Below are 11,928 nucleotides of genomic sequence, written 5' to 3' on the forward strand. Positions count from 1 at the left end.
CACACACATAAACACATGCACACTTAGTCTTTTTATATCGAGACAAATATAAATATATGAACGCAGCCATGCAGGTTTGCAACAGGTCAAAGTTCACAATTTTAACGTAACTATTCTTCTTCTCTTTAAATGTTGAGGTCTCAAATGCAGGCTAATTCCGACATCGCCCCTAACGGGTTTACTGGGTACACAACACATGTACAAGAACCCGTCTGTTGTTTTAAGTCAAGTTGATTTGTAAAGGCCTTTTCAGATATTTTAAAATAAGTTTGAACTTGGCAAAATGACGTTTTAGATACAACGTAGCGTCAAATAAATAAGTAGCCTGTGCTTTAATTCATTTGTATTCATTTTATTGTGTACTCTATATACAGTCAATTGTGTTTTATAAATAAATGGAGAAAAGAGAAAATTGGCATTCGTCGTGTAATTTAAAAGGAAAAATACTATATATGCTTATAGGTACAGCTACATTGTATGTTTTTCTGATAAACATATCTAACTTTCTGTTGCAGAAATTCTCGCAACATCAATAAAATCTGCAGTTTATAGCGCTCGTCAGTTCCATTTTTAAGATGCTTTCAATTATTTTGTGTGCATTTCGCTATGTTTGAAAAATGTGTTGTAATGAATTTGAATGTGTGTAAATCATGTGGGAGGAATATTTTAAGACTTACACTTGATTATGTTTTGGTCTCCTGATGCCATATTTTCACTGACAGTACAATCACTGTTTGAAAAAAAAAAAAAAAAAAAAAAAAAAAGACGACAACTTTTACAACTGACCAAGAAGAGTCACACTTTTTTTTTGACAATTTAAAAAACAAAAACAAAAAAACTTTCATTTACCGGTGCTTATCTCACTGGTACACTTATGTTTCTTAACTTGATACTTATGGGGGAATTGTTTATCACACACACTGCAACTGAATGGTTTCTCACCAGTGTGTGTTCGCGTGTGTGTTCTCAACGTGCCTCTATGAGAGAATCTTTTGCCACAAATGGAGCACGCAAACTTTTTCTCCCCAGTGTGTGTTGTCCTGTGTTGAACCAATCCTGAAGGATCACTGAAAGTTAAGGTGCAGTCTGAGCAGGCAAACGGTTTCTCACCAGTGTGTATTCTTGTGTGTGTTCTTAAATCCCCATTTCTTGAGAATCTTTTGTCGCAAACTGAACAGGCAAAAGGTTTCTCCCCACTGTGCATTATCATGTGTGAGTTCAAACGATCCTTATGAGTGACTCTTTTACCGCAATCCGAGCAGCTGAAATCTTTTTCTCCTGTATGACTCCTTATGTGATTGTTTAAATGCACCTTCCGAGTGAATGTTTTACCACACACTGAGCAGGCAAACGTTTTCTCCCTGGTGTGTGTTTTTGTGTGTGCAATTAAATGTCCTCTCTGAGTGAACCTTTTACCACAAACTGAGCATACAAAAGTTTTCTCCCCTGTATGTGTTCTTTTGTGTACTGTTAAATGTCCGTTCTGAGCGAAATTTTTACCACAAACAGAGCAGGAAAAGGGTTTTTCTCCAGTGTGTGTTCGCGTGTGTGCTATTAAATGTCTCTTAGCGAAAAATCGTTTACCGCAAACTGAGCAAGCAAAGGGTTTTTCTGCAGTGTGTGTGCTTGCGTGTCTTTTCAAGGAGGACTCGTTGTCAAACATTTTGTCACACTGAGAACATTTCACAGCTTTGTTGTCAGTGTGACATGCTGTAGCACCTTTAGAGTGTTCATCATCGGTGTTAGGAGAGCTTGATGTGACGTCATCACTTTCCGACAGCGGCGCTGAGAGGCTGCTCGCTTGTGATGCTCCACGGTGGTCTCCATCACCGTATCCTTCGCCGTCATCTTCACTCTTCACAATGACAGTCAATGGAAAGTTGGTGATATCAGCTTGCTGCTCTTCATTTTTAACGTCGGTCATCTCCAGCTCATCTTCCTCTTTCATGCGGGGGTGCTCTGGCTCCTCCTCCTCTTTAATTTTGGGGCGTCCCAACTCCTCTTCCTCTTTCATGTGTGCGTACTCTGGCCCCTGCTGCTCAGGACGAAGATATTCTTCACTGACATCTGCAGGACTCAAAAAGAACAAACACACCAAATCGGAAGCCAAGATTTTATCAGTGACGTTTAATGTGTTGAATTTGATGTTGTTCGAGTGGCCATCGTCACCCGTGTCAGAAGAGTGCGACGTTATGTCGTCGCTATCTGACAGTGGCGCCAAGAAGCCGTCTGCTTGTGATCCTTCACAGTGCTCTCCATCACCTTCGTCTTGGTCATCATCTTCACTCTTAACAATGACAACAGTCAACGGAAAGTCGGCGGCGTCAGCCTCCTGCTCTTCCTCCTTTACATGGGAGTATTCTGGCTCCTCTTCCTCTTTAATATGAGCGAGTACTGGCTGCCGCTGCTCAGAAGAAAGGTTGATTTCACCGACATCTGCTGGACACAGGAAGCCAAAAATAAACCCAAGGTTTGGTAAAGTCAAACTTCCCTCAAGTCAAAACTCATGTTGTGACTTTGGTCTTTTGTACCATTGTGCTTGAAGGTGCCACTTTCATACCGTTCAGGAAGGAGACTAGTTCTGTGTCCCGGAGATGAGCCTACTTTGCTCCGAAACGTGCATGTCAACCCAAGAACAAAAGTTTGGGCTTTTCAAACAGGAGGAGATAGCTCCTCCTACAGCCAACAATGGGGTGTTCCGCCAAGTTCGGCGCCAACTCGGTTTGGAGTTTTAATGTTTCCAACCAGAGCTCGTATGTCACAGACTTCTTGTTTTTAATTACTTGAAACTTATTTGTTTTTTTAATCAAGCAGTTGTTTCAATGAAAGTGTTAGAAACACGTGACGTGACGTTTACGTCAATGTGTGCATGTCACGCTGCTGTTCCGATTAATACATCCGATCGGAATCGATCAACATTCTGCAAGTAAACCCAATTTGTAGTAAGCTTCATCAATTTTAAAGCAGTTAATTTAATGTGTTATGTTCTGTCGCTTTGACATCTGTGGTCATGAAGTCCTTTGAACGTCTTGTGCTGGACCACCTCAAGAGTGTCACAGGTCCCCTGCTGGACCCCCTGCAGTTTGCCTACCAAGCGAACAGATCTGCGGATGATGCAGTCAACATGGGACTGCACTTCATCCTAGAACACCTCGACAGTGCAGGGACCTACGCGAGGATCCTGTTCGTGGACTTCAGCTCAGCGTTCAACACCATCATCCCTGAACTCCTTTCATCCAAGCTTCTCCAGCTCAGTGTCTCACCTGCCATCTGCCAGTGGATCTACAGCTTTCTGACGGGCAGGACACAGCAGGTCAGGCTGGGGGAGGCCACCTCATCCACACGCAGCATCAGCACTGGGGCGCCCCAAGGTTGTGTCCTCTCTCCGCTGCTCTTCTCTCTCTACACGAACGACTGCACCTCAGCGAACCCGACTGTCAAACTCCTGAAGTTTGCAGATGACACCACTGTCATCGGCCTCATCAAGGACGGTGACGAGTCTGCATATCGACAGGAAGCGGAGCGGTTGGAGCTGTGGTGCGGCCGACACAACCTGGAGCTGAACACGCTCAAGACTGTAGAGATGATCGTGGACTTCAGGAGGCATCCTTCGCCACAGCTGCCCCTCACGCTGTCCAGCTGCCTTGTGTCAACCGTCGAGACCTTCAAGTTCCTGGGAATTACAATCTCCCAGGACCTGAAGTGGGCGACCAACATCAACTCCGTCCTCAAAAAGGCCCAGCAGAGGATGTACTTCCTGCGGCTTCTGAGAAAGCATGGCCTGCCACCGGAGCTGCTGAGACAGTTCTACACAGCGGTCATCGAATCAGTCCTGTGTTCTTCCATCACAGTCTGGTTTGGTGCTGCTACAAAAAAGGACAAACTCCGACTGCAACGGACAATCAAAACTGCTGAAAGGATTGTCGGTACCCCCCTACCCACCCTTGAGGACTTGCACGGTGCCAGAACTAAGACAAGGGCGTGCAAAATCCTCTCGGACCCTCCCCACCCTGGTCACCAGCTCTTCCAGCTCCTTCCCTCAGGTAGGCGCTACCGATCAATGCAAACTAGAACTAGTAGACATTCCAACAGCTTCTTCCCTCTTGCAATCAACTTCTTGAACAGCTAACTTACAATTCCATTACAACAAGCTGGCAATTTTTTGACTTGAGTTCGTTGTCACATTTCTGTATTATGTATTACTCGTGCACTCACTGTAGTTGTCTCGCCGTGCTGCACTATTTGCATATAGTGGCCACTCATGCCGGAGTAGCATCTGCTTCATTTGCACACTGATTGAGGAGTATCTGCAACATTTGCACAACCATTGTCCCAGATTATCGCAGTACTCGTCACTTTAAACCGCATACACTCCTTGAAGTCTCAGTGCCCTTTGCACAATGGTCATTGCACCGGACTATTGCGTTATTAGCCATTCGAACTGAGGACTCTGCATCTTTTTGCACAATTGTTGTTTGTTGTTGTTTTTTGTCAATGTCTTTATGTCTCCAAAGTGTTCTGTAAATTGACTGTCTGTTGTACTAGAGCGGCTCCAACTACCGGAGACAAATTCCTTGTGTGTTTTGGACATACTTGGCAAATAAAGATGATTCTGATTCTGATTCTCCAGTCAGTCCCCAACGACAACATAACACATCAATATCCCTCCTCACTCATTTTTTCAACACCCACACATTGTAGGCCGCTTAAAAATGAATGCTGGGCCGCAAATTGCCCCCGTGCTGTAGTTTGGACACCACTGTTTTATAACACGCGGATTGTGCTAAACGTGGAATTTGAAGGGTTAAAAGATCAAACGAAATCGATACATTTTCCCACCAATGACAAAAGTCGATGTTAGTTGACCACTATGCAGCAAAAACAGCACCCCAAAAAAAACAACTCCTAAAAATAAAATACACAATCGAACAAAAATGACGGATTACGTCTGGAGGTGGACAAAAAAAACCAAACAGCCGCCAACAAGCAGAATGGACAACGAGGGAGGTTTAAGCAATAAAAGAGGAACATTATTACAAATAGTGGAGTTACTAAACAGATGACAGGAAGACGTGAGTGAACCTGTTTTGTGTAGTTCATCTTGTGGCTCCTCAGGACAAACTGCGTCCAAGCGTTCTCGTTCGTGGTCCTCTTTTGTTCGACAACACTCGTCCTCGTACTCTTCTTCTTTCACGCTTTTTGCACACATGTTCACAAAAAAACCAAATCACGAAACTTGACACTCACGGTTGATCTCTCCTTAGCCGCGTGTCGATGACGAATGTTTCTTTGTTAGCAGCTAGCGTGCTAAGTTCAACGAAGCTAAGCTAAGATAGCCTGAGAATCGTCGACGTGCACCGAAACGAGTTTATCCAAACACGATGTTTTACTCTACTAGTTGTGATGGACGTACAGTGTTCAATGCGAATTCGGGAACAATTAGGAAGCAAACAAGAGTGGGAGACTGAATTATTATGTTTGGCGGGGGGGGGGGTGACGTCATCGATGACGTTCAACGGCCACGACTTCGCGGCAAGCCTGTTTAACATTAAGTTTGGAATACGGAATTAACATGACGAAACACTTTCTCGCGGCTCGGGTGAATGTTGCCAAGTGTTGTGACAAAAAAAGTGAGACCCGACAAAAAATAAATAAAATAAAAATAAAAATCGGAGACCAGGACGTACCTAGCAGGCTCTCCAGGGGGCGATGTCGGACATGGCTTACGTTTGAGAGTTCGACAGTCAAAGGGAAGAAGAACACTTACGTCGGTACTTACGTTTAAAGCGTAAACTGAGCTGTTGTGAACCTGCTCGTTCTACGCTGCATTAATAAATTACTAAAAGCGAACAATCTTCAAACCTACATATTTTAACACACACACATAAACACATGCACACTTAGTCTTTTTATATCGAGACAAATATAAATATATGAACGCAGCCATGCAGGTTTGCAACAGGTCAAAGTTCACACATTTAACGTAACTATTCTTCTTCTCTTTAAATGTTGAGGTCTCAAATGCAGGCTAATTCCGACATCGCCCCTAACGGGTTTACTGGGTACACAACACATGTACAAGGACCCGTCTGTTGTTTTAAGTCAAGTTGATTTGTAAAGTCCCTTTTCAGATATTTTAAAATAAGTTTGAACTCGGCAAAATGACGTTTTAGATACAACGTAGCGTCAAATAAATAAGTAGCCTGTGCTTTAATTCATTTGTATTCATTTTATTGTGTACTCTATATACAGTCAATTGTGTTTTATAAATAAATGGAGAAAAGAGAAAATTGGCATTCGTCATGTGTAATTTAAAAGGAAAAATACTATATATGCTTATAGGAACAGCTACATTGTATGTTTTTCTGGTAAACATATCTAACTTTCTGTTGCAGAAATTCTCGCAACATCAATAAAATCTGCAGTTTATAGCGCTCGTCAGTTCCATTTTTAAGATGCTTTCAATTATTTTGTGTGCATTTCGCTATGTTTGAAAAATGTGTTGTAATGAATTTGAATGTGTGTAAATCATGTGGGAGGAATATTTTAAGGCTTACACTTGATTATGTTTTGTTTTGGTCTCCTGATGCCATATTTTCACTGACAGTACAATCACTGTTTGAAAAAAAAAAAAAAAAAAAAAAAGACGACAACTTTTACAACTGACCAAGAAGAGTCACACTTTTTTTTGACAATTTAAAAAAAACAACAAAAAAAAAACTTTCATTTACCGATGCTTATCTCACTGGTACACTTATGTTTCTTAACTTGATACTTATGGGGGAATTGTTTATCACACACACTGCAACTGAATGGTTTCTCACCAGTGTGTGTTCGCGTGTGTGTTCTCAACGTGCCTCTATGAGAGAATCTTTTGCCACAAATGGAGCACGCAAACTTTTTCTCCCCAGTGTGTGTTGTCCTGTGTTGAACCAATCCTGAAGGATCACTGAAAGTTAAGGTGCAGTCTGAGCAGGCAAACGGTTTCTCACCAGTGTGTATTCTTGTGTGTGTTCTTAAATCCCAATTTCTTGAGAATCTTTTGTCGCAAACTGAACAGGCAAAAGGTTTCTCCCCACTGTGCGTTATCATGTGTGAGTTCAAACGATCCTTATGAGTGACTCTTTTACCGCAATCCGAGCAGCTGAAATCTTTTTCTCCTGTATGACTCCTTATGTGATTGTTTAAATGCACTTTCCGAGTGAATGTTTTACCACACACTGAGCAGGCAAACGTTTTCTCCCTGGTGTGTGTTTTTGTGTGTGCAATTAAATGTCCTTTCTGAGTGAACCTTTTACCACAAACTGAGCATACAAAAGTTTTCTCCCCTGTATGTGTTCTTTTGTGTACTGTTAAATGTCCGTTCTGAGCGAAATTTTTACCACAAACAGAGCAGGAAAAGGGTTTTTCTCCAGTGTGTGTTCGCGTGTGTGCTATTAAATGTCTCTTAGCGAAAAATCGTTTACCACAAACTGAGCAAGCAAAGGGTTTTTCTGCAGTGTGTGTGCTTGCGTGTCTTTTCAAGGAGGACTCGTTGTCAAACATTTTGTCACACTGAGAACATTTCACAGCTTTGTTGTCAGTGTGACATGCTGTAGCACCTTTAGAGTGTTCATCATCGGTGTTAGGAGAGCTTGATGTGACGTCATCACTTTCCGACAGCGGCGCTGAGAGGCTGCTCGCTTGTGATGCTCCACGGTGGTCTCCATCACCGTATCCTTCGCCGTCATCTTCACTCTTCACAATGACAGTCAATGGAAAGTTGGTGATATCAACTTGCTGCTCTTCATTTTTAACGTCGGTCATCTCCAGCTCATCTTCCTCTTTCATGCGGGGGTGCTCTGGCTCCTCCTCCTCTTTAATTTTGGGGCGTCCCAACTCCTCTTCCTCTTTCATGTGTGCGTACTCTGGCCCCTGCTGCTCAGGACGAAGATATTCTTCACTGACATCTGCAGGACTCAAAAAGAACAAACACACCAAATCGGAAGCCAAGATTTTATCAGTGACGTTTAATGTGTTGAATTTGATGTTGTATCGTTGTCGACACATCAGTTTAGCAATCTTTATCAGGAAGATGTAAAATTATAAGCAGAGCTGCCAAACAGTCACAATCACAATTGTTCATGAATTCTGGCTTCCATATTTGTCATTTGAATGTGCTTATTACATCAACCTTGTAATGGTGGACGCAGTTTCAGCCTGAATCAAAGTACCTGTATATGACATTTTATGACAAACTCTGCACTTTCAGATTATTTTTTTTTTTGCACTTCTAGTTAGATGCTAATTTGCATTCCATCGTCTCAATACCAGCAGCTACTCTGTTCAACGACAACAAAGTTGAATGCACTAAAATCACATTTTGTCTGAAAAAAAGGCGGCGGAAGAAAATAAACTCAGTAATATTGTTCCAAATAAAAAAGGAGTTAGCATCACAAACCTGCTTTGTGCAACACATCTTGACGCCTCCTGAAATCCTCGTCTTCGTCTTTCACACGTTTTGCCCACATTTTGCAAGCTATGCTAAACTAGCTTAAGCGGAAACGAGAAATGCAGGAAGTGATTTCGGAAGCGCAAACGGAGGCGTGATTGGTTAAAAGCAAATGACGTCACGTAACACGTCTCCCTGGTATATCATGTCTGATTGTTTTTATATATATATTTTTTGTTTTTCATTCATTGTTATACCAAAAAAAAAAATATGTTAATGTCTTGTGAACGTAAATGATGTGTCAAACAAAAATCTATCTGTATATATAGCTCACATTTAAAAAAAAAATGCAGATGCTTTTATAAATTACAGATTCTTCTATAAATTGAGACTTCATTTAAATCTACCGGTTTTAATCAGAGGTACAAAAAATAAATAATATAAGGCCACCATCCTCAGTCAGATGCCTATAAGCTTGAAAAACTAATCTCATATTGTGTATAGATACATTTCTAAGAAAATCAGATCAAATGTCACATGAAATCAGAATCCAACCATATCTTACTCTGTCAGCAATCACGTGGAAACAATTTATAATCAGTGTTCAACAGAGTAATTGGACGAAGATCGTCCTCCTTTTCTCCTAACCAATTTGACCACAAGGTGGCAGTAACGTCACATGAGTATGTTTCTTCCCCCCCCAAAAAGTCCAGTGGACATTTTCGCATTCGCTGAGACCCCACTTGTTTAAAGAAACAAAATATACACTTATTTTTAATATCAACAAAATAACAGTGTCGTTTTAGAACACAGCAAGAACAATGGTGGACAAAAAACAAACAAACAAAAAAAAAACACTTTTAAGTTTAGAAAAATGGAAGCGTTCTTCTTGTACCACAAACTAGAAAAAAGGTGGACGAGAGTATAACATACTACTCATTTATTCATTCATTATCCATAATGCTTATCCCCACTAGGGTCCCGGGCGGGGTCATATAATATAAGATAATCTAACAGACTAGTATCTACAGCCCTAAACCGAAGCGAAAATGCTCTATAACGTCAAAAACGAGCACATATGCATGAAGACCAGCATGAAGTTTGTCCAAGTGGCGTTGCCGTACAACTTCCGCTGCTTCTCTACTTCCGTGTACGTTACCAGTCGAGCTTTACTAAATAATTCTTCTGAACGTACTGAAACCTCGAACAGTACGTCTAATCGCTCCTTTACTCGAGTAAAATATCATAAATTATATCTTCGTGTCCTGATAAAATCGTTTCCGTGTACGTTGAAGCTTCTGGAGCTTAGCTTAGCTTGCTAGCTGTTTATAAACGAGATGCGTGTGTTAGCAACAGTTCGCTAAGCAGAGATCAAGCGTGACCGTAAAGTGTTGTGATTATCGCGCGAAAATGTGTGCACCAAGTGTGAAAGAAGAGTACGAAGAGAAACTTTCACGGAAAAAAGAATACAACGAGCGACAACGTCAACTGCTGGACGCCGAATTCAAGGAGCCTCAAAATTTGTTACACAGAGCAGGTTTGTTGATTTTCACTTAATAAGACACCTGTGATCCTGATGAGGGTTAAGCAGGATGGAAATTGGCTGGCAGGCATTGTGGCACTGCACCAGAAGCTTTCCGAAGTTGCGCCTAAAATTCTCAAAGATCAGCCACGAATGACAGCTTTCCTTTTCTACTGCAAATGTGTCAAATAATTTTGTGGCTTTTCAAACAGGTAAACAGGTAAAATTCAGCACAGGCTTACGGAGGCGAGGAGGATTGAGGAGTAACGTTTTATACTAACACAAAGCCGACTTTGATAAAGTGACATTAACGACACTTTTCCCTAATCTTTCCAGATTTTCCCCAAAACAGCTGTTGGCCTTTTCACCCCCCCTCCCTGCACAAACAATAAATCAAAAGCTGTCTGTGCATGTTTGTTGTTGATTTTTTTTTTTTGGGCACAACTCTGTGGCACCATCTTCCACAGTCTGTTAGATCTGAAAAATCCTTGGAACGTTTCAAACAATGCGTACAAACTCATTTATATTCTCAAACCCCCCTTTTGTTCCCATGCCCTTTCCCTATTGTTCTGATCATTTTACTCCAGTTTTTTTCCCCCTTGGTGTCGTGTCCGCATTCTTGTCTACTATGCACAACATCAAAGTCACAGCTTGAGGCTCGAAGGAACTAAGTGTGTTTGTCTTCTTGTGTCCCGCAGACTTCAGTGAAGAAGATCTTCGTCCTGAGCAGCAGGATCTACAGCCGTTTGAAATTAAAGAGGAAGACGAGGAGAATGATATCACCAACTTTCCATTGAATGTTGTCATTGTGAAGAATGAAGACGTTGACAAAGAAGAAGATGATGGAGACCAATGTGGAGGATCCATATCAGGCAACCTCTTAGCGCCACTATCAGATAGTGACGACATAATGTCACAGTCTCCTGACACTGACGACGACGATGATGATGAAGAACAATCGACAGGTGATATGACATGTCCCACTGACAACACACACTGGAAATGCTTGCAGTGTGGGATGACATTCAGTTCACAGTGGGATTTGAATGTCCACACGAGAAGTCACGCAAGAGAGAAACCTTTCATTTGCTCAGTTTGTGGAAAACGCTTCACACGTAAGGAAAAATTGAACATACACACGAGGTCACACACAGGAGAGAAACCTTTTATCTGCTCTGTGTGTGGTAAAACCTTTACTCACAAGGGACATTTGAACTTGCACATGGGAACGCACACTGGCGAAAAACCTTTTTCTTGTTCAGTTTGTAGTAAACACTTCACGCGTAAGGCACATTTGAACAAACACATGAAAATACACACGGGAGAGAAACCGTTTGCGTGTTCAATCTGCCGCTTAAGTTTCAGTGAACGCCCGGGATTGGTTCTTCACATGAGAACGCACACTGGGGAGAAACCTTATTCCTGCTTGGTGTGTGGCAAAAGTTTCTCTCTAAGTCGCAATTTGACAAGGCACAGAAGAAGGCACACCGGTGAGAAACCATTCACTTGCAGTGTGTGTGACGAACAGTTCTCTTATAAGTATCAGATGAACAAACACAAGTGTGCCGCTGAGATGAGCGGCAGCCAGTGAACCTGCAGAACTTGAAGTCAACGATGAAGAAACTTCGACTGCGTAACAAGCTCGGAAATTTCGAGTGCTTGTGGTACAATGGAAATCTTGTTTATGGATTATAACTAAAATACAAGTCATCTAACTTATTTATTAATCACACTCTCTAATTGGTTGAATTTTTAAAGATTTGCCTATCAATAATTGTGTGTTTCAACTTTAAGCACTGATATAGCAATCATGTTGATCATGTGTGATCTAGTAATGTGGAAATAAAAGAGGAATAACATGGAATAAGATCCAGGAGAGAGTCTTTTGCGCTGGGTGAAAGGGATTTGAAACAGGAGAAGAGTCAGAACCCAGATTTAAAGAGAAAGAGGACCCAGAGACCCTCACATTAAAGAG

At 41.7% G+C, this 11,928-nt stretch overlaps 3 protein-coding genes across 8 annotated transcripts; 1 reads left to right on the forward strand and 2 right to left on the reverse strand.

The window, feature by feature from the left end:
• Positions 1-331: 331 nt before the first annotated feature.
• On the reverse strand, positions 332-5,481 carry LOC133473233 (zinc finger protein OZF-like). 6 transcript variants are annotated; one of them, XM_061764811.1, is made up of 3 exons: positions 5,083-5,481; positions 2,263-2,439; positions 332-2,067 (listed from the first exon to the last, which is right to left on the reverse strand). In XM_061764811.1, the coding sequence occupies exons 1-3, from the start codon at positions 5,207-5,209 to the stop codon at positions 842-844; spliced, it is 1,530 nt and encodes a 509-aa protein (XP_061620795.1). In that variant the 5' UTR covers positions 5,210-5,481; the 3' UTR covers positions 332-841. The 6 variants fall into 6 exon arrangements, with proteins under 6 accessions (XP_061620795.1, XP_061620792.1, XP_061620794.1 ...); XM_061764808.1 differs by having other exon boundaries at positions 2,170-2,439; XM_061764810.1 differs by adding an exon at positions 3,264-3,500 and having other exon boundaries at positions 332-2,436; positions 5,083-5,223.
• Positions 5,482-6,667: 1,186 nt separating this feature from the next.
• LOC133473245 (oocyte zinc finger protein XlCOF6.1-like) lies at positions 6,668-8,597 on the reverse strand. Its single transcript, XM_061764825.1, has 2 exons — positions 8,441-8,597; positions 6,668-7,949 (listed from the first exon to the last, which is right to left on the reverse strand). Exons 1-2 carry the CDS (start codon positions 8,508-8,510, stop codon positions 6,724-6,726), a joined length of 1,296 nt encoding a protein of 431 aa, XP_061620809.1. The 5' UTR covers positions 8,511-8,597; the 3' UTR covers positions 6,668-6,723.
• Positions 8,598-9,540: 943 nt separating this feature from the next.
• LOC133473250 (gastrula zinc finger protein XlCGF17.1-like) lies at positions 9,541-11,843 on the forward strand. Its single transcript, XM_061764833.1, has 2 exons — positions 9,541-9,968; positions 10,652-11,843. The coding sequence occupies exons 1-2, from the start codon at positions 9,842-9,844 to the stop codon at positions 11,542-11,544; spliced, it is 1,020 nt and encodes a 339-aa protein (XP_061620817.1). The 5' UTR covers positions 9,541-9,841; the 3' UTR covers positions 11,545-11,843.
• The last annotated feature ends 85 nt before the right edge of the window (positions 11,844-11,928 follow it).

The sequence above is a fragment of the Phyllopteryx taeniolatus genome, unplaced genomic scaffold (assembly GCF_024500385.1).
Source record: "Phyllopteryx taeniolatus isolate TA_2022b unplaced genomic scaffold, UOR_Ptae_1.2 contig_24, whole genome shotgun sequence".
Lineage (NCBI taxonomy): Eukaryota > Metazoa > Chordata > Actinopteri > Syngnathiformes > Syngnathidae > Phyllopteryx > Phyllopteryx taeniolatus.